The sequence below is a fragment of the Zingiber officinale genome, chromosome 10B (assembly GCF_018446385.1).
Source record: "Zingiber officinale cultivar Zhangliang chromosome 10B, Zo_v1.1, whole genome shotgun sequence".
In the NCBI taxonomy this organism is placed as follows: domain Eukaryota; kingdom Viridiplantae; phylum Streptophyta; class Magnoliopsida; order Zingiberales; family Zingiberaceae; genus Zingiber; species Zingiber officinale.
Window position 1 is genome coordinate 90,089,950 of NC_056005.1, and position 21,934 is coordinate 90,111,883.

The window sequence follows — 21,934 nt, forward strand, 5'->3', positions numbered from 1 at the left end:
GTGTTAGTTTAATAAAATTATAAGTTTGAGAAAAAAATTATTTCTTTTATTTTTATGCAAGACTATTCACCTTTTCTAATTGACCACCAAAGGACCTACATATCATCAAAATTTAAATTTAATAATAGGTACCAACCACATCAACAAATATGACATTCTTTTTGTAATAATAAAAATAAAGGATGTCATTTTGATATTTTTGCCCATTGTTTTACACCTGGGATAAAAGTGCGAGTCTCAATTTCAACAAATTAACAAATAATTCCTTTTAATAGACGCTTAATCTAACAACGCTAGACTGACGAACCGCCAACTATGAATACTTCTTAATTTATCTCGATGACTAATAACAAATTTCTAAGGACCGAATTGGTCACTTCGAGAATTAATCAGCATAAACAGATACACGATGCTAATTTAAAATAATAATAAATAAATAAAATCAAAGGGAGGAAAGAGGACAGAAATAACAACTGAACCATAGATCAGCTGCTTTTACCTGCATGTCTCAGTTAAGAAGCCACATAAACAAGAAAGATATAAAATAATACAATTTTAATTCAATAACAGATCCTATTATTGATTAATAGTACACACTAATTGTAAGTATCTGGGCAGGAAAACAAGAATGATCTATGAGGATTATTATACACAATAATGAAATATAATTAAAATCCACACAAAAAAATGGAGGAAAAAAATCAATCAGTACAAGGAGTATGGATATTTCTACATTCTGTGATGCATTGTTATAGTCTGAGCAAGCAAACATTCCATCTCGATCTGCTTGCATATGCTTGGGCGATGTATCGCCTAATTAGATTTTCTCACTGTCACTTTCTAAACCCTGCACAGCAACAAAATTCTTACCTGAGCTGCCAAGTTCACTTCTAATCTAGCTATTTTATGACAAACAATCAGCAATCGCTTGTAGTTTAGCAAAATGAATCTGCAATGGTTTCTCAGAGGAAGAATATTGTCAGGCCAGTCTGCATTTGTAGTTCATCTTCATCATAATATTGTCATGGAATAAACAAATACTGGAGCATTTGGTTTAGTCATGTTAAAGATTTGTTTCCTTTCATGAAAAACATGTAAGAATCCGCAGATTCTATAATAAAATACAGGAGAAACATAAACTACACATCCTATGTAGTAATGTTAGTATTACATCGTCAATAAAAAGGATTGAAGTGAAGAATTTTACCTGTTTTTGTTCAAAATAATATATCAAAAAACTGTGAAAGCTTTGTAAAATGAAGAAATAACATAACCAAATTGTAGCAGGTGCATATTTAAATAACATTAGTTACTACTGTGTAGCACTTTTTTTTTCCTATCCCAGAGCAAACTTTTAAGTTGTTAACTCAAAAGCACAGTAGATGTGGACGATAAAGAGCAAAGTTGCATGGAGTATACCACTACATGTTAAAGAAAATCAAGGAAAAGCAAAGGACCCTGAACTTCAGTGAATAAAACATGAACCTTACCGAATTGCTGGCAATTTTATCAAAATCATCATCCAAACCATCATCGCCATCATCTGTGACAATTCATTCAAGTTTAGTAAAAAAAAAACAGAAATGTATAGCAAATAAATATGCAATACTATCTGATCCCAAAATGAATTTTAAGAATGTAAAATCCCTGAAAATGTTGCAATGGGTCAGAAATTGCAAGGACATTTATGTCAACTTACATAGAGCATCAACTTCATCATCACTTCCAAGATCCCCTAGAAGAAAAGCATCCAAATCTTCTGGAGTTGATGAAGTAGCCTTGGGTAGTTTTGTTTCTTTTGCTTCTGCTGGAGTATCTAGGGCAATTGTGGGTTTTTCCTTTGCATTATCAATTACCTTTAATTCTGCTTTCTTCTTTGACTCCTCCATGTACTGCTTTTCGTAGCTGATTATTATGAAGAGAGCTTGAGTTAGTAATTTAAGGTTAGCAACTTAAGATAAACCAACACACTGCTAAATGCAAATACACTTCTTAGAAGACATGAAAGAAAGAATATCTCAAGGCTGGTTAATCATTCTGAAACTTATCTATATTATAATTGTTGAGCAAATAGGGAGCAACACCTTTCAACCTCTAATACGGAAGAAGAGGAAGAGAGACAGAGATCACGCGGAACAATGAGACAAAGATGCACAAGAAAGAGCAAACACGAGGAGAAAAAAGAAAAAGAAGAAGAAGAAGAGTGAAGTTTTATTATAATTTGTTCACAAAAATGACCGAAGTTTTATTATGATTTTCTCTACACAAGAAAATCACATCCAATGATTCTCATTATACAATAGGTTTACACTGATCTTTATAAATAGTGTCTAAACCCCAGACCCGGGTAAAATCGTAACAAAATTCTGTTATACAAACCGCAACAGAATTTTGTCATAAAAAATCGTAACAGAATTCTATTATAAAAAATCGTAACATAATTCTGTTATAAAAAATCGTAACAGTTACAAAAAAAATCTTAATAGATTTTTCTTCCATGACGTCGCTCGCATTGGCATTCATCCAGATATGAGCCACTCGTCAACAATCACCACCTTGGCAAGTATTCATTCTTCCAAAAAACACGAGTATCTGAACAAAACTTCATATGGATCTCTGGGTTTGGGCTTCCTTCCTCTAGCATCTAGAGATATGGATCTGACTTTGTCAACATGTCTGTAGCATTGTCTACAGTGTGAACCTTCTCAAGTTGAATTTCCCCAAAGTAATCAGCTCTCTAATCTTGTGAAACCTCACATCAATCTTTGTGGTTCTCATATGATACACATGATTCTTCGCCAAATAGATAGCATTCTAATTATCGCATAACTACTTGACTCCACCTTCCTGAACGCCCAGTTCTTTGACCAACCCTGTAAGCCATAAAACTTCCTTCGCTGTTTCAGTTGTTGTCATGTACTCCGACTCCGTAGTAGACAATGCAACAATAGATTATATCATAGACATCCAACAAATAGTTCTTCATGCCACAGTGAACATGCATCCTGTAATAGGCCTCCTGTCATTTAAATCTCTGCATAATCTGCATCTACGTATCAACAACTGAAGGATCTTCCGGTTGTCTATTGAACATAATGTCAAAATCAGTTGTATTTCTCAAGTATTTGAAAATCCACTTCACTCATCCCAATGTGGTCAATCAGGATTTGAGAGAAACTTACTCACCATATTAACTACTTGCGCCAAATCTGGTCTTGTGTAAATCATGGTATACATCAGATAACCAACTGCACTGACATAAGAAGTCTTTAACATCTCTTAGATCTCATCATCTGTCTTTTGATACTATGTACCGGATAACTTGAAGTGATGCGCTAGGGGTGTGCTCACCGATTTTGCATTCTTTATGTTGAACCTATCCAGTACCTTCTCCACATAGCTACGTTGAGACAATCACAATCTCCTTATAGCTTTATTCCTGTGAATCTCCATCCTAAGAATCTTCTTAGTCTCTCCTAAATCTTTCATGTCAAATTCCTTGCTCAGTAGCCTCTTCAATTTGTTGACTTCTTTTATCTTCTTCGCAACAATGAGCATGTTATCTACGTATAATAGAAAGAAAACCAATGATTCATCTTTAAAGCTCTTCACATATATGCAACAATCATACTCACATCTCCTATATTCGTTTTGAATCATGTATGAATCAAAACGTTTGTACTATTGCCTAGGAGATTGTTTAAATCCATAGAGTGATTTATTTAACTTGCAAACCAACCGCTCTTATCCGGGTTAACTAAATCCATCAAGTTGTGACATAAAAATCTACTCCTCCAAATTTTCATGAAGAAATGTCATCTACACATCCATTTGCTCCAGCTGCTAATCGTGATATGCCACCAAAGTTCACACTGCTCTAATTGACGTATGTCTTACTATTGGAGAAAAAATTTCTTCATAGTCAATCCCCTTTCTCTGTGAATACCCATTTGCTACCAACCGAGTCTTGAACTTCACTTTTTCTCCCTCTTACATTTCTTTTTTTTTCTTGAATATCCACTTGCATCATATAACTTTCTTTCCTTCATAAAGTTCCACTAAATCCAACGTTTGGTTCTTATGCAACGACTCCATCTCCTCAGCCATAGCACCCGTCCACTTGTCATTCTTAGAGTTGTGTACCACCTCCTAAAAAGATGTAGGCCTATGCTACTAGTGATAAGCGCATAAGATATCAAGTCTTCGAATCTGTATCTGGTGAGTGGTTTTACGACTCATCTCGTTCTGCTACTAGTTATAGTGTGATGCTCCATGTGCTTTGAGCAAGAATCATCGGAGTCATGAGTCTCTAACTCCACCTGCGCAACATCTTTCTCCATGTTGCTTTGTGGTGTTTCATTTCCTTCTTCAAAAGTACACTGAAGCATAACCTTCTCGTCAAACACGACATCTTGCGGATCACCACCTTGTTTGCCTTAGGATCCCAAAGCTCGAAGCCTTCAAGTCCTTTTTGATACCCAGAAAAATGCACTGCTTTGACTTTGCATCCATCTTTGATCTTCCCTCACTAGATATGTGCATATAGGTTGGACATCCAAAAATTGAAGATGATTCCCTGTCCATATTTTCTCTAATACTTTGTCTTCTAGTGCTACCCTTGATGATCTATTAATGAGATAACATATCATGTTAACCGCTTCCACCCAGAAATTCTTTGCTAGCTCTGCATTAAGTCTAAGACATCTTACCTTCTCAATGATTGTCTTGTTCAACCTTTTCGTCACTCCGTTCTGCTGAGGTGTCCTGTAAACCGAGAAATGTCTTGTAATCCCATGCTGCTCACAAAATTCTTGAAACTTTGAATCTATGTACTCAACCTCATTGTCACAATGACTTAAGACATTTGATCTTCCTTTCGATCTTATTCTCCAATTCAATTTTTCATAGTTTAAACTTTGCAAAAGTTTTCGACTTATGACGCATAAAGTATACCCAGACCTTTCGTGAGTAATCATCAATAAAACTTGTGGAAAAGAGAAAAATCTCTCTATCTTATCATTAATATGTTTACATGTAGGTATTTATATACATAAGGAGAGAAAAGAAAAATCAATCTCAATCCCTACAACCAAGGGAATACAATCAAGATCAATCTCAATCCCAATAATCAAGGGAATCCAAATCAATCATAATCCCTACAATCAAGGAAATTTTCAAAAGTATTCAACACTCCCCCTCAAGCTGGAGAATATAGATCATAAGCACCAACTTTGTTACATATGTAGTCAATTTGGAGACCTCTTAGTGACTTAGTGAATATATCTACTAGTTGATCATGTGAATTGACAAAACTAATAGATATTTCTCCAGATATGACTTTCTCTCTGACAAAGTGATGGTCAACTTCAATATACTTTGTCCTCTCATGAAAAACTGGGTTCGAGGCGATATGCATGGCGGTCTGGTTGTCACATATAAGGAATACTTGTGTAACCTCTCCCAACCTTAGTTCCTGGAGCAACTGTTTTAGCCATATAAGCTTTTGACTGGCTATGGTCATAGCTCGATACTCTGCCTCTGCACTGGATCTTGTCACAACATTCTGCTTTTTGTTTTTCCAAGAAACAAGGTTATCTCCGACAAATATACAAAACCTAGAAGTAGATCTTCTATATCCTACCCAATCTACATCAGAATATCTTACAACTCGAGTATCTCCTTTGCCTTCATACAAAAAACCTTTTTCTAGTGCGCTTCTGATATATCGAATAATGCGAGTCACAGCATCTCAATGTTCCTTGCATGAAGACTTGAGAAACTGACTTACTACACTTACTGCAAACGAGATATCCGAACGAGTAACAATAAGGTTGCTTAGTTTCCCTACTAATCGTCTGTACCATTCAGGATCTGGAAGAGGCTCCCCCTGATTTGACAGGAGCTTGACATTAGGATCCATGGGTTGTTAACTGTCTTTGAGTTTAACATTTCTGTTTCTTCCAGAATATCCATTGCATACTTCTTTTGGAATATGATGATCTCATCTTTAGACTGTGCTACTTCTATCCCCGAGAAATATTTGCGTTTGCCGAAATCCTTTGTTTGGACATATTTGAAAAGATGTTTTTTACTTGTGAAATCTCGAGATGATCACTACCTGTGATGACGATATCATCAACATAAATCACTAAGTAGATGCAACCAATAGATGAGTGGTGATAAAAGACAGAATGGTCGGCCTTGCTCCGAGTTATGCCAAACTATTGAATTACAGTACCAAATCTACAAAATCATGCCCTGGGTGACTGTTTGAGGTCATATAAAGATTTCCGCAGCGACATACAAGGCCAGAAGACTCCCCCCTGAGCAACAAAACACGGAGGTTGCTCCATGTAGACCTCCTCAAGCAAGTCACCATGTAAGAATGCATTTTTGATGTCCAACTGCTTAATAGACCCATGTCGAATCGTAATAATGGACAGGAAAAGGCGCACAAAGACATCTTGACAACAAGAGAAAAAGTGTCCACATAATCTAATCCGAAGATCTGAGTATAGCCTTTAGCGACGAGGCGAGCCTTAAGCCTATCAACCATGCCGTATGGACCAACTTTCATCGTATACACTCATCGACATCCACCAACTACTTCCCAGGTGGTAGAGAAACGAGGTCCCAAGTCCCACTGCACTGCAAGACACACATTTCATCGAGCATAGTATGTTTCCATCCTGGATGGGCAAAAGCATCACCTGCAGTCTTTGGAAGAGAAACAAACGACAAGGAAGAAAGACAAGAAAAGTAGGAAGGAGAAAGACGATGATAACTCAAGAAAATATAATGAGGAGAAGGATTACAAGTGGAATACATACCTTTCCGAAGTGTAATGGGAATATCAGACTCAGGAGACGGGACCAGAGGAAGAGGCGAAGGACTCGACTCCAAAGGTGTGTCTATGGCAGTGTCAATGATGGGTGGCAGCAAAGCAGGGCGAGGACAACGTTGATAAACATGCAAAGGAGGAGATGTAGCTGGAGGTGATAGAGACGCCCCCGGAAGATAAAAGACAGTCACTGGTTTAGGCGGAGAAGGAGAGAACTCGGATGAAGATGCGTGAGGCCCAAAAAAGGAAACCGAATCAAAGAACATAACATCAGCAGAGATAAAGTACCGACGGAGAGTGGGGGAATAACACTCGTACCTTTCTGAGACCGAGGGTATCCAAGGGAGACATACTTATGAGACCAGGGAGAGAGTTTGTCAATGCCAGGATCAGGATCAAGAGCATGAGCAAAACATATAGAACCAAAAACCCTAGGTGGTAAAGGATGAAGAGACTGATGAGGATAAATTACATGACGAGGTATTTTACTCTAGAGAGTTGAGGAAGGTATACAATTGATGAGATAACACGCAATAAGTACAGCGTCATCCCAAAACTGATAAGGAACGTGAGAGTGGAGAAAAAGAGTCCGGGTGGTCTCGAGGAGATGACGATTCTTACGTTCTGCAACCTCATTCTGTTGACGGTATGAGGGCAGGACGTGCGATGCAATACACCGTGAGATGCCAAGAAAGTACGAAACTAAGTAGATAGATACTTGTGTACATTATCACTTTGCAAAGTTCGAAGAGAAATACCAAATTTGAGTTTTAATTTCATGGAAAAAAGATTGAAAAATAGGAAATAATTATGAACGATCCTTCATCAGATATAACCAAGTACAATGGGAAAAATCATCTATAAAAGTAACAAAATATCATGATCCTAGAAGAAATACGACTCGGACCTCAAACATCAAAATGAACCAAAGAAAAAGGGGGCGTGGCCCAACTCACAGTACGAGGTGAAAAAGAACTGCGAACATACTTTCCTAATTAATACAATTCACAAGACAAAGATTGTAAGTGAGAAAGACTAGGACATAATTGTTTCAACTTATCTAGACTTGGATGTCCTAACTAAGCATGAATAAGAAGTGGAGATGTCGTCGCCGAACCAACAAGAGAGGGCTATTGAAGCCTGTATAAGCCATGAGACTCACATCTGAAGCCAATCATCCTCCCCGTACTCCGGTCCTGTAAGGAAACAGAAGTTTTAGTAAAAGAGATGACACAATCAAAGGCCCGAGTAAGTTGGCTTATGGACAATAAATTAAAGGGAGCTCCGGGGACATAAAGAACATTATGGATAGAAAGAGACGGGGAAGGATGAACAATACCAACATCCTGGGATTGAGTTTGGGAACATTGGTCATGGTGACAAAGGGTAAATACCGAAAGTAGAGAGAGAAGAAAAAAATGATTTATTACCAGTGATATGATCGATGGCCCTAGAGTCAAAAACCCAAGGATTCGAAGAACGAGATATGCCAACAAAGAAATTATCAGCGTGTGCGATGGTAGCAGTGGAATCTGAAGTCTCACGATCCTCATACCATTTCAGAAAGTCATCATAGGAAGGCGATGGGGTAAGATCCGGTGGCAATTGTGCAGCGAAAGCTGAAGAAGCGACAAAACTCTGAGCAATCTGAGCCGCGCGAGGTCACCCATGGAGACTCCAACACTTATCAATCATGTATCCTGGTCGGTGGCAGTGATCACACCAAGACGTCCTTTGCCACCCTTATGAGGTGGAGGTCTGTTGTTATTTCGAGAGACCAAAGCTGACGAGTCAACAAGAACAGAAGGAGACAACAACAAGACTTTGACAGGGACACGAAGGAGAGTTGTCTAGGTATTGTCCATAGTTAGCTTCTATGGGGCTGCCCAGGATCTAATCGTGAACATGAGAATAATCTGTGGGCAGACCATATAAAGCCAAAGACATAAAAAAATTCTTTCGATTTTCAAGCTTCGCAACAAGAGTGGCCGCAGGTGGAAGTAATTCATTGAAGTCACAAAAAAGACTAGAGACTGAATCTAGATAGGTAGACATTGAATCCTTAACCTGATGAGCACTGAGGCTGGTAGATCTTCACAAACCTAATAGAGTCGCCGAGAGGTATTTGTAAAGAGTTGTTGAGCCTGTGTCCAAGCAGAGTTACAGGTTTGTGAGTGCGGAAGACATTCCTAAGAGATGGATAGATGGTGGCTCAGATAATGCAACACAACTGCGCGTCAACCTTTTTCCATAGAGGACGATCGACGACTTGGGCATCCTCGTCAGTGTGAGTCAGATATGTCTCAGAACCCTGTCCAAGAAGCTAAAGCTCAATGTGAGAGGCCCAAGAAGAGTAGTTCTTACCATCCAACTACTCGGAAGATAGTGGTGCAGTGATGTGGTTGGAAAAGATTGAAATATTCGATTTTGGAGTGCCGAAGAAAGCCATTGATAAGCTCGGTGAAAGAGGACACACGGCGAAGAAAGGCTCAAGTGATGCAAGAAGATAGGTGAGCACGGTGGAACTGCAGAAAGAATAATTCCTGCCATCGCCAAACTACTGATCTCCCGAGCTTCTCTCCGTCGCCGAACTGCAGGAAAGGACTAAGGACAGTGTGCTCACGACACAGGAAAAGTGCCGACATCAGTTCGCGAAGAGGAGAGGAGGGCGACAGCGTCGGGCGATGCTGCGGCGCAAGGAACTGCGGCGCAGAGAAAAAAAATAGGGGCTACCTTTCAACCCCACTCTGATACCATGTGGAAAAGAGAAAATCTCTCTATCTTATCATTACTATGTTTACATGTAGGTATTTATATATATAAGGAGAGAAAAGAAAAATCAATCTCAATCCCTATAGTCAAGGGAATACAATCAAGATTAATCTCAATCCCTATAGTCAAGGGAATACAATCAAGATCAATCTCAATTCCAATAATCAAGGGTATCCAAATCAATTATAATCCATACAATCAAGGAAATTTTCAGAAGTATTGTCTGACTTAAGACATTTGATCTTTCTTCCAATCTTGTTCTCCAATTCAGTTTTCTACAGTTTTAAACTTTGTAAAAGTTTTCGACTTGTGATGCGTAAACTATACCTAGACCTTTTGTGAGTAATCATCAATAAAACTCACAAAATACAAGTGCCCTCCACGTAATACTACACTATTTGGTCCTAGTGATTTGTATTTATGTAATCCAGAATCCTCTCCGTCTTATTTGTTGTCGTCTTGAATTGCACTTTGCTCTGTTTTTAAGGATACATAATTTGTAGAATTCAAGCTTGCATGTCTTAACACCCTTCAACAAATCTCTCTTGTGAAGTTCTAGCATCCCACATTCACTCATATGCCTTAGCCGTATATGCCACAAGGTAGTACTGTCTGATTCAAACTCCACCAAGGCGACTCCACCTATAACTATAGTCCCTATTAACTTATAGATGTTCCTTGCTAACATTTGTCCTTTCATTGCCGTCAGAGCTCTCTTACTGACTTTTATCCTGACTGAATGATCTGATCACACCATCAATCATCTTGATTCTAACATTCCCTATGCAGATAACTCTACATGACGTATTGTTTCCCATCAACACTAAACAGAATCCACTGCCCAATAGGTGGCAAACCACTCTTTGTTTGGAGTCATATAATATAAACATGCAGAATTTAAAATCTATGAATCCGTCAGTTGCTCCGAACTCGACATAACTGATAGCATATCTCCATCACCGCTCTCTGAATTTTCTTTTTCAACTATGTTTGCAAACTTTGACGAACTACCTTTGCTATGTAACATGTTTCTTTATCTCTAAACAATCTCTCTTCATATGATTTTTGCCTCTACACTTGTAGTACGTGATCACCTTCTCCCTTCTAGACTTAGAACGAGTCTTGTTGTTATTACCCGATCCATGTCGAGATTTGCTTCTACCACGCTCTTGGTTGCTATTTATCACAAGTTCTTCTCCCTGAGAAACTTCATAACTTGTTTTCTTTCTTTGGTGAAAATCTAGCAATGCACCTGTGATCTCCTCCAATTTAAGAATTTTCCTATCCCACATCAAAGTAATAACCAAATTCTCGTACGAAGGAGATGAAGGTGAGAATTCAACAACATCAACACCTTGTTTTCGTCTTCGATCTTCACATCAACCCGCTTCAGATTGCTCACAATCTGGTTGAATACATTGATGTGCTGGCTCAAATCAATTCCCTCTGTCATCTTCAGCCCGAAGAATTTCTACTTAAGATACAGCTTGTTTCTTTAACATGTACAGGCTTTCCAGCTTTTGCCAAACTGCCATCGGTGACTCCTTGTCCATGACATGATACATCACATCATCTATAAGACAATGCCTGATTGTTGACATTGCCTTTAGCTGAAATTCTTCCGAATCCGATCTCTCTATGCTTTCTAATTTCTTTTCTCCTAATGCCTTCACCATGTCTTGTTGCACCAACAAATTCTTGACCCTTCTCTGCCATAATTTGAAGTTTCCGGTTCCATCAAATTTCACCATATCAAACTTCACAAAAGTCGTCCCCGGCATATTGAAGAAATCCGCCAAAACCTCGCTCTAATACCAATTATTGAGCAAAAAAGGGGGCAACACCTCTTAACCTCTAACGCAGCAAAAGAAGAAGAGAGAAAGAGATCGTATGGAACAATGAGACAAAGGCTCACAAGAAAGAGCAAACACGAGGAAGAAGAAGAGAAAGAAGGAGAAGAGTTACCGTGGTTCGGCGGCATACCTACTCCACAAAAACGACCGAAGATTTATTAAAATTTCCTCTACACAAGAAAATTGCATTCAATGTTTCTCATTATACAATAGGTTTACGATGATCTCTATAAATAGTGTCTAAACCCCATACCCGGTAAAATCGTAAAATTCTGTTATGAAAAACCGCATAGAATTTTGTTATGAAAAACTATAACGGTTATAAAAAATCGTAACAAAATTCTATTATGAAAAATCATAACAGAATTTTATTATGAAAAATCGTAACAGAATTCTGTTATAAAAAATCGTTATAGAATTTTGTTACGAAAATGCTTAACAAATTTTTCTTCCATGACGTCCCTCGTATTGGCCTTCGTCCAGATATGAGTCACCCGTCAATAGTAACGAAATAATGTCTAATGTAGTGATAAATAAAACAACATAAATGTTTTATTTGAGTTTATGCAATTAATTTCATATATCAGAATTCTGTTATAAAAAATCATAACAAAATTTTGTTAAGAAAAAGCTTAATAAATTTTTCTTCCATGACGTTCCTCGCATTGTCCTTCATCCCGATATGAGTCATCCGTCAATAGTAACGAAATAATGTCTAATGTAGTGATAAACAAAACAGCATAAATGATTTATTTGAGTTTATGCAATTAATTTCATATTGTATCTTAGAATGATGCAGAAAAGTTCTTATGCCTAAATAAAATGTACATTTTAAAATATGAAAAGTTAATGTATCAAAATTATTCTCATGACCTGAATCTACTAATTTTCTTGCTCACCAAATTTACATAGGTAAAGGATCATGAAAGGTTAAGAAATGATATATATACCCAACGTAGACCAAGCAATCAGTAAGTCTATTATTTAGTTTTGTATTCGTTTATTTATTTACTTTTACATCCTAATTAGATCTTACACAGAATTCGCTTTCCACAATAAGTTGATTGTTACTTGATCAGTTTCTTTGGCAAGTTTGTATTTAAGAACAAAAATATAAGCAAAAATATGGTTTCCTTGAATTCTTTCTAGAATTTTGAACTTGAGTATGGATAAGGAGACTAATTGGAATTCATTTGATATTACATCTAATTACAAAAGGTTTCTAATGCAATTTGCCTACTAGTGTTTTGCCTCTGTGCATTTTCTCCATATATCCTATCACTATTACAGTTAAGAAATTTAAACTTTAAAGAGCATCAACAGACTTAAAGAAAGATACTTACGGTGCCACATGATTATTAACAATAATAAAATATATCCGCCAGAACTTCCGTTCTTTCATATAGCGAGGGCATAGTTCGTATCTGAACTTTGATATTACCTGATACACAAAAGTTATTAATCATCTGTGCTAGAAAAAAAAAACAAAAAAACATTTGATGATGCAGATATTTTCTTGACAACATTAACACAAATAAAGCACTAGTTGCTGGACACTGAATAATTAAATATTTATGTAATTAATAAGGTTAGCTAATTGCAAGGTCCATATCTAATGCGAATTGGCTAAAGAGGGCCTCTTTAAGCTGTTATCTGTTGTCTGCTATTTCTTTCTGTTCTTTTTTCAGGTTGATATGTAAATCCATGGATAAAATTTGGTGTTGACCCACCTAACACAGCTGATATTATCGTTTTGGACAAAGTTTGGCACACAGCACAGGGCGGCACAGGGCTAAACCATTATGCCGCCTGTGCTGGTTCTGGTTCAAGGTCATTTGTGTTGTGTAGGACCAGTTGATACAACATTTTGTCTCGGTTGGCTCAGACAGAACAAAAAATTGTCCAAATTCAATATATGAAGTGAGGAAGAACTTTTTCAGTCATAGAAAAGAAAGAAGAGGAGATAGAGATTTCGAGAGGCTATAAATGACTCGAATTAAAGAGGCACAAGCATATAGAAAAAAATTGAAGCTTTGAGCACCAGCAAAAGAAGAAGGTTCCTAGTGAATCGGCTGGGGAATCTGAATTTGGTGGAAGATATATGAAATCCAGCTTAGTGGTTTTAACTCCTGGCCGATACATGTAATTCGGCTTAGTGGTTTTAACCCCTAATTAAGAATATAATTTAGACATGTAATCAGGCTTGAGATTCTAGTGATCACTTTGTTTCAATTTTAAGTGCATCACCACTTCATATATTCATTCTAAAAAATAAGGTTTTATAGAACTTGTTCAAAATCCTACAGAAGTTACCATTTGGAAACATCTCAAGTAGTTTCATCTCAAGAGGGAAGAAAATAGAAAGTTAATTATTGCTCTGTAATCACACTATACTAGACCTATGACAACAGCAAAAAAATTATTTCCAATGGTATAAAAAGAACATGTAGAATATCTGTGAAACAATAAATCATGCAACAAAAACTGCAAACCTCCACTGTTGACAGAAGAAGAGCAGCATGCCTTGCTTGCCATTCGTTAAGATCCTGCCTCACATTTGACACTGTTGGAGTGTCTGACATCTCAGGTTCATCTAAAGAAATAACAGTAGTAAATTCAGGTAGAATAGATACTTGATATCTTCCCGAGAACAAAACTCTACTACTCTAGTAAGCCATTACTGTGAAAGAATCAGAAAACAAATTCAGGTAGAATAGAAATTTCAAGATACCAGATAATTTCCTTGAACAACAAACAAGTTAACTATGTGGCATATATAAAATCAGGTACAAAAGAACAAAAGAATTTCATGAAAATTCTAAGCATTTAAGCAACAATAACAAAAGAAGCAAATTTGATGATGATACTAGGTTCGATTCAACATATGAAATCTATAGACTTACAAAAGAAAGGATCTTCGAAGCACCTTGCATTGGAAAATCTCTGAAGGTGTCAATAGTGATTCCCCTCACGAACTCCCTCAGCTCCTTGGTGATCCCAAACTTCTCAAGCTCTGACTCGAGTTGGGGGGGAGCTGCCACGTCGGATTCCTGAATAAGGGTAGAGGGGATTGACGGAACGGGCATGCTAACGGCGAGGGTCTTGATCTGGTCAGCGGCGCGAAGGGCCTCTGAGCGGATAAGGTCAGCCCCCTTGGCAGCCTCGGCGGCGATCTCTTTGGACTTCTTGGCCGTCTCGGATACGAATTCCTGCGAGAACCTTGCAGCGCCCACGGTCAGCTCCTGCGATCGCCTGGCGGCCTCCTTGGAGATCTCCTGCGACCGCTTCGCCGCCTCCTCGGCGAAGCCCTTCGCCATCTGCCACAGATCCATGGTCGACTCTTTGACCACTGAATCAAGGCCTTGAAAGATAAAATCAAAGTTTGATTTTTTTTTTCAAATTAATTCGATAAAAACCATTATTTTCGTTTTATTTTTTTTTTAATAAAGTATCAATTAAAATCCTTATTTTTAAGATATCCCTTACCAAATTAAATTTCTATTGTCAAAACATGTGGTCAAATTTCGCTCGTCCCGGCGTCCCCGCCAACTCGTCCCTAGGCCAACACGGAGGAGGTAAATCACGGGTGGCTACTAGTCATTAGTGCAAATGGCTAAGACATAGGGGAGGTTATGCTCGGTGACGTCGAGTTTCGACCCCAATATTTCATGTGGTAACACCCCATGTCTTAATCATCGCACCGCCCCGAGAGCATAGAACAATATCTATATATCATCTATAAATGAGTTGACTAAATTGATCATCTAATTTAAGCCTTCTAGTCATCAAAGATCGAAAATAAATGTATATTATTTATATAAAATATATTTTTTATTCCAATATTATTATAGCAACTATGTTAATTACTATAAATATGTATGTCACGTTCCGAAGGAGCCCCTACCAAAAGAAATTTCGACAGCATCTCTCCTGAATAGGTGATAATCTGAAACTTACTACATCATCCATATACCTCGGTCAACACGGCCGAAACATATATAAAATAAGCAATCACCACGCAGTGTAATAGTAAAATTACACTAATGTAACGATAAAGAAAAGTCATCTCAAAAATCCTACTCAACTACACTCATAAAGCTCAAATCCGATATCCTACTCTACTACACCCATAAAATACAAATCACAACGAACTCATCTCTTCTGCCATCCAGGCAGACATGTAGCAAAATATATCCAATAAAAATCCATCGACAATAAAATAAACCATACAATATCCATAAAGCAAAACTAGTACAAGTCTAGATAGTGCAATAAGAAATAAAACCAAAAGACCCCATAAAAATATCCTTGCGAGCTAGAGGGGACTAGCGACTGGAACTTCCCCGGACAGCCTCAACCTGAAAATAGTAAATATCCACGGGGTGAGTCAACTCCTCAGCCGGAAACTACTGATACGCATAATAAAGAAAATAACAAATAGCACTAATCATGCGTATAGTCTCCTGATATAAGAAGGATAAATGCAACTGAAATAAATAGGAGAACAACTGTACTAACCAGGACCCGGTGTATGGATAAAAAACCCGAGAGCTATAGAAATCTTGTATGCATGTCAAACAAATGCATCCATCCAATATGCAGCATATAAGTGCAGCAAACACAAGCAATAATGCATCAATGCATATAATGCCAATGACATGTCCTAGTCACCCCTACTGCCAGTCATCCATCTCACACACGATGATGAGACCGAGTGGGTAGGGTTGTGACAACCATACACTCTGCCATCACTGCTCCTGATGAGTGACCGAGTGGACGAGATTTTATCGTAGTACACCTATCCTCCTAACCAAATCATAAGTGGGGGAGCGCAATGCTCTCATCTCCGGGAGCAAGTCCAGAGGAGGGATCCCTGCCGGCTACCACGCTGCGTTACACTACCCATGAGCGGACCAACGGACCCAAACAGAGCAAACTGTCTGTCGGCTACCATGCTGTGTCTCCAGACCAGTGGAGCCTAACAGAGCAGAACTGTCTATCGGCTACCACGCTGAGTCACCGGACCAGCGGAGCCTAACAACAGAACTGTCACACACCTGCCTGACATACCACTAACCCATAAGTAGCGGTGTGTGCAGATCTATGTAACTGGCGATGTGCTCAACAATAATGGAGCCGACTATCGCACAGCATGCAATCATGCGAGATGGTGCATGATACTAAGCATAGGAATATCCTGAACCTATCCATCTCCACAAAATGTGTATCATAGGATAAAGAATCAAATCAAAAGTACACAAATCAGATAAGGTATAACAACCTAGGTCCTGAACATAATAAAGCATGGTTGTCACTACCCCTATAAGCATGAGGTGTTGCCACAATGAGGTCTGAGGTTCGAATCTCGGTAAAACCGAGGTAAATACCTCCCTTATGTGCTAGTCACTATTCCAAAGGCTAGTAGCCGCCTGTGATTTACCTCCTCCGTATTGGTCTTGGGACGGGTTAGCAGGGGCGCTGGGGCGAGCATATTCGCCTTTTGCCATAATGTATAATCAGGTAGGTACTAACATGAAGTGCATAGCAAGTAAACAAAGCAAGCATGTAACAGGTATCGGGTAGTGACCAACCGATTTAGATAAGAAACATAATCATTACTATTTGTTAAAAACACTACTATGCATATCAAATGACATATCTAAAAATATAAATCAAAGTACCCGCCTCCAATAAGAGGATCGTATCTGAAATAGATCCCTCGTCGAGACACCGTCTTGAATCAAAGTCCTGTAATAAATCATACAGTTTAGCTAAGTTTAATTATAAGCAAAATAGCTAAACCAAATTATTTTTCTCCAGGAACCCTAATTAAATAGTTAATCCCAGTTAACTATCCCTAATCCAAAGCTTAGGGTTTCATTCCTAACTTAACAACAAGTCAACCTAACTACACATGAACCACCAACTACATAATGAATCAAACCTATCCAAACAAACTCACCCAACTTCGATTGTGGTATTGCTATCGAGGAATAAATGGTTATCCGGAGGTAGCTCTTGCCAAAAATCTATGGATGGTGCTACTGTGAAGTTACTGCAAACAACCCCTAGTTAGCACAAACAATTCTTACTAGAATAAGCCCCAAAACACTACAACCTTACCTAAATCCGAAGCCTCAGCCGGTGTTCCACCGCCAGACACCATGTTGCCAAACGAAGTAATTAGTCCTAGGAGAAATTTTTGCCAGAATTTAGTGGTCAGATCCCAAATCTGTACTAGCAGTTTATCCTTTGCCGGAGGTGGAAGAAACTCGCTGTGGGGGGAAAGGCACTGGCGTCGGGTGGCAGATCCGTGGTCACCGAGCGGTGGTCTCGGACTGCTCTAACGGAGATCAGTGCGGCAAGGACCTTACCAGCGTCGGAAACGGAGGCTAGGGCACGGCTTGGATGGTGGCTTCCAGCGTGATTGGCGGTGGCGATTTCAGGCTGGCGACAACCGATCGTGGATCCGTAGTGGTCAGCGGCGATGCTAGGGCACAGGTGACGATGACGCTAGAGGCGATCGGTGTTCCTGATCTCCCCTGATCTAGGGCTCGACTAGCGACGCCGCTGTCGGCTGTGGCGACCCGAGGGCGACGCGACAAGAGGAGAAGGCGCAGAGAAGGTCTGCGTGCGTCGGGTGAGCGGCTCGGGAGGGAAGGAGAAGAGAAGCTTTGGCTTCCCTTGGCCACGACTTAGGTTTTGTACGCGGGAGGGGGGAGAAGAAAACCATCGTGTGCGGTTAGGGCACGGCGTCGTGCGCGTGGGTTCAGTGAGGAAGAAAGGAAACGAAGGAATAAAAGAAAAGAAAAAGAAAATAAAATAAAACAAAAAGGAAAATTCTGTAGGTGCAGCGGAGGCCGGCAAGAAGGGTGAATTGCTCTTGAAAAATAAAATTATACCCTCCTCGGATCTTTCAACCCAAAATTGCAATAGTAAACAATAACAATTAAAAGGCAGAAAAAGAAAGACAGAAATTTAACCTGATTACAACCAAGGAGGTTGTTAATCCAGGGCAATGAGAAGCGCACTAAAAAGAATCTCCTTTGCTGAAGGCGGAGAAGCCTTTTACACTCTAACGGCTTAGAACTATTGCTAGGAATTGCTTACAGAGTTGATTGCTTGAGTTGTATTTAATTCCTAGCTCCAGGGGCCTTTAAATAGCCTCTGGAAATTCTATCCCGAGGGTCCAAGGCGCCTCCAACAAGGTCCAAGGCGCCTCCAGCTCGGTGAGTGGATAGAATTCTATCCGGTTCTCGAACGGTCATTCTGACCTGGCTCAATGCACCTTCAACAAGCAATGAAGGCGCCTTCAATGTTGAAGGCACCTTCAATGCATGTTTAAGGCGCCTTCAAGTTCCTGCTACAATAACTTCATGCTACAGTAATTTCCAGCCTCTTTTAACTCCTTTTCTTCTTCGCTTTGGCTTCCGAAACTCCGTTCTTTTGGGTGATTCTGGCCAACCGAAATAGGGCTCACCCGAACCCAATTTTCGGCCATCCTCGAGCAGCCTTCCGTCCTGGCTTAACGTCCCTCGAACGCTGTGCCGTTCTTCACGCCCACTAGAGTACTCTGTTGGGACTGAAAAGTAGCTAAAGGGGGGGGGGGGGGGGGGAATAGCTCGTCGCGTGCTCGTGTGCTTCGTTGCTTGTCTCTTGAAAGAAGTGCAGCGGAAATACAAAGAAACAAAAGCATACAACGCTAACAAATGGATTTTACTTGGTATCCACCTCACAAGAGGTGACTAGTCCAAGGATCCACACACACACACACCTCCACTAATAAACACTCCTTTATGGTAACTACAGGCGGAGAAGCCCTACAACACTCTCAATACAAGAAGAAGGAAAGGGAAACAAAATACAAGCAAAAGCTTACAAGTTATGCAGTGAAAACCCTAACCCTAACTTCTTGTTCTTGCTTTTGATCCGCCTCTTGACTTGGAAGAGCCTCCAAGAATCCTCAAGAACTGACGATCTAAATCTTGGAGAGAGCTGTGGAGTTGCTGTCGAGGATCTCAGATGAATCGTGCGAGAGATACCGAAGGAATCGAACACCTGCGGCTTTTATCGACGCTAACGGTCGGATCCCGATCGATTGGATTGCTCCCAATCGATCGGGGAGGCTTTGGATCGATCGACCGATCGATCCAGAGCGCCTCTGTGCTCTGTGGAAAATGCCTGGATCGATCGACTGATCGATCCAGCCTTTATCGCGTAAAAACGTGCCACCCCAATCGATCCACTGATCGATTGGGGTCTCTAGATCGATCCACCGATCGATCCAGAGACGTTCTGTACGCTCTACGACTTGCCCACTCGAGGCTTGTCGCGGGGACCTTCCCAATCAATCGGTCGATCGATTGGGCATCAGCCAATCGATCGGCTGATCGATCCAGACATTGGTTTTTGTCTAAAACTAAGTCCCAAGCCCCCAAACCAACATCCGATCAATCCATGACCTGTTGGTTCATCATGCCTAGCATCCGGTCACCCTTGACCTACTAGGACTTCCTCACCAAGTGTCCGGTCAATCCCTTTGACCCACTTGGACTTTTCCTCATCATGCCAAGTATCCGGTCAATCCCTTTGACCTACTTGGACTTTCACCAGATGTCTAGTCAACCTTGACCCATCCGGATTTCCCCGTGCCTGGATTCACTTACCAGGACTTCCCTTCTGCCTAGCTTCACTCACTAGGACTTCTCTTCTGCCTGGCTTCACTCACCAGGTCTTTCACTTCTTCACTCACCAAGATTTTCATACTGCCTAGCTTCACTCACTAGGACTTTTCATCTGCCTGGCTTCACTCACCAGGACTTCCACCTAGCTTCACTCACTAGGATTTTCCTTCTGTCTGGCTTCACTCACCATGACTTTCACTTGGCTTCACTCACCAAGATTTTCATACTGCCTAGCTTCACTCACTAGGACTTTTCATCTGTCTGGCTTCACTCACCAGGACTTCCACCTAGCTTCACTCACTAGGATTTTCCTTCTGCCTGGCTTCACTCACCAGGACTTTCTTCTGCCTAACATCCCAGTTAGGACTTTCCTAGTCAAGTATCCAGTCAACCTTGACCTACTTGACTCTTCTACAACCAAACTGATCAAGCCCTGATCAGTGGAGAATTTTCCCACATGAACAACTGCACCTACATTGTTCATGTGTTGTCTGCATGTATTGGCAAACATCGAAACCATGACCAAGACTCAAGCTTGGTCAACCAGGTCAACCTTGACCTAAGGGATATTGCTCCAACAATCTCTCCCTTTTTTGATGTTTGACAATACCTTTAAGTTAGGCTAGTCTCATAGCCTCAAACCCCTTCATGCCACAAGGTAATGAAGACGTAAGTTAAACCCTACATTCTCCCCTAAGAAGGTAAACTCCCTCTTAGATAATGAAGGCCTAACTTAAACTCTTTCATTCTCCTACTATTGGCACACATCAAATCCCTACATGCCCCATCTTTGGGCACACATCAACAAATTCACTTGTTGAAAACTCTCCCTTTTAAGACTCTCCCCCTGAAGAGTTACTTTTCGTTGTTCACAACTTCACTCGTTGAGATCAACATGATAATGAAGGTCCCATACCCTTCATTATCATCAATGCACGTCTGTGAGCATTAACAAGGTCCAATAACCCAAATGAAGGTCACATTCCTTTCATTTGTATCGAATGCTCATCCATGAGCATATACCAACTTGAACCACTTGAACAATGAGGATATCCACTCCTCATTTAGGTTCAAACGCTCAACCTTGAGCATATTCTGAAAAGAAGGTTAACCACCTTCCAAGGTTCATGAAAAATAGTTTTCATGTCCTTAAAGAGTACCTCCCCCTAAAGACATGGTCGTACCTTCTGTCATTGCACCAACAATGACTTGGAATCCCTAAACCTTTAGGAAACCCAAATTTAGAAGTTTTGAGGTTCATAAATTCAATAATGAAACCAAACCTCAACCTAAACTTCAATTTAGTCTTCCTCAACCAATCCATCATTGTTTTCAACATGAAAACACCATTTTTACGTATACAAATGTATTTGAGGGGTTTGAAATGATTTCCTAGACTAAAATAGTTTCGGAATGCTGAAATCAGGCTTTCCCAGCCAAAATCAACTTCTTCGATCAATTGGAGTTGGGTTCCAATCGATTGAACCAGCTTGAATCGATCCACTGATCGATTCAGAAGGACTGGATCGATCGATGGATCGATCCAGAAGGCTTCTGTTCGCGAGAAGCCTGCTCTCAATCGATCGCCCGATCGATTGAGACCCTTCAATCGATCGAGTGATCGATTGAAGTCTGATAGTTGTTGAAAATTCATTTCAGTCAACTTCAGAAACCCCTAGAAAATTCTACAAAATTTCAAAAATCATGAAAATCATTGTAAACATTATTTAGGGCATATATTATCATGGAAAAATAGTTTTCTATGAAAATACATCATATTTTCA

At 39.8% G+C, this 21,934-nt stretch overlaps 1 protein-coding gene across 1 annotated transcript; it reads right to left on the reverse strand.

Moving 5' to 3' along the window:
* Window positions 1-540: 540 nt before the first annotated feature.
* On the reverse strand, window positions 541-14,831 carry LOC122029726. The gene is made up of 6 exons (XM_042588844.1): window positions 14,393-14,831; window positions 13,959-14,059; window positions 12,810-12,907; window positions 1,700-1,905; window positions 1,491-1,543; window positions 541-847 (listed from the first exon to the last, which is right to left on the reverse strand). Exons 1-6 carry the CDS (start codon window positions 14,796-14,798, stop codon window positions 818-820), a joined length of 894 nt encoding a protein of 297 aa, XP_042444778.1. The 5' UTR covers window positions 14,799-14,831; the 3' UTR covers window positions 541-817.
* Between the last annotated feature and the right edge of the window lie 7,103 nt (window positions 14,832-21,934).

What these genes read in the sequence shown, in the direction of transcription:
- LOC122029726 (XM_042588844.1), bottom strand. Translation starts at nt 14,798, where the DNA reads ATGGATCTGTGGCAGATGGCGAAGGGCTTCGCCGAGGAGGCGGCGAAG. An exon ending in TTCTTCTGTCAACAGTGGAG is followed by an intron (nt 12,908 to 13,958) that starts GTTTGCAGTTTT and finishes TTTGTGTATCAG; the next exon opens with GTAATATCAAAGTTCAGATA. An exon ending in GTTAATAATCATGTGGCACC is followed by an intron (nt 1,906 to 12,809) that starts GTAAGTATCTTT and finishes CATAATAATCAG; the next exon opens with CTACGAAAAGCAGTACATGG.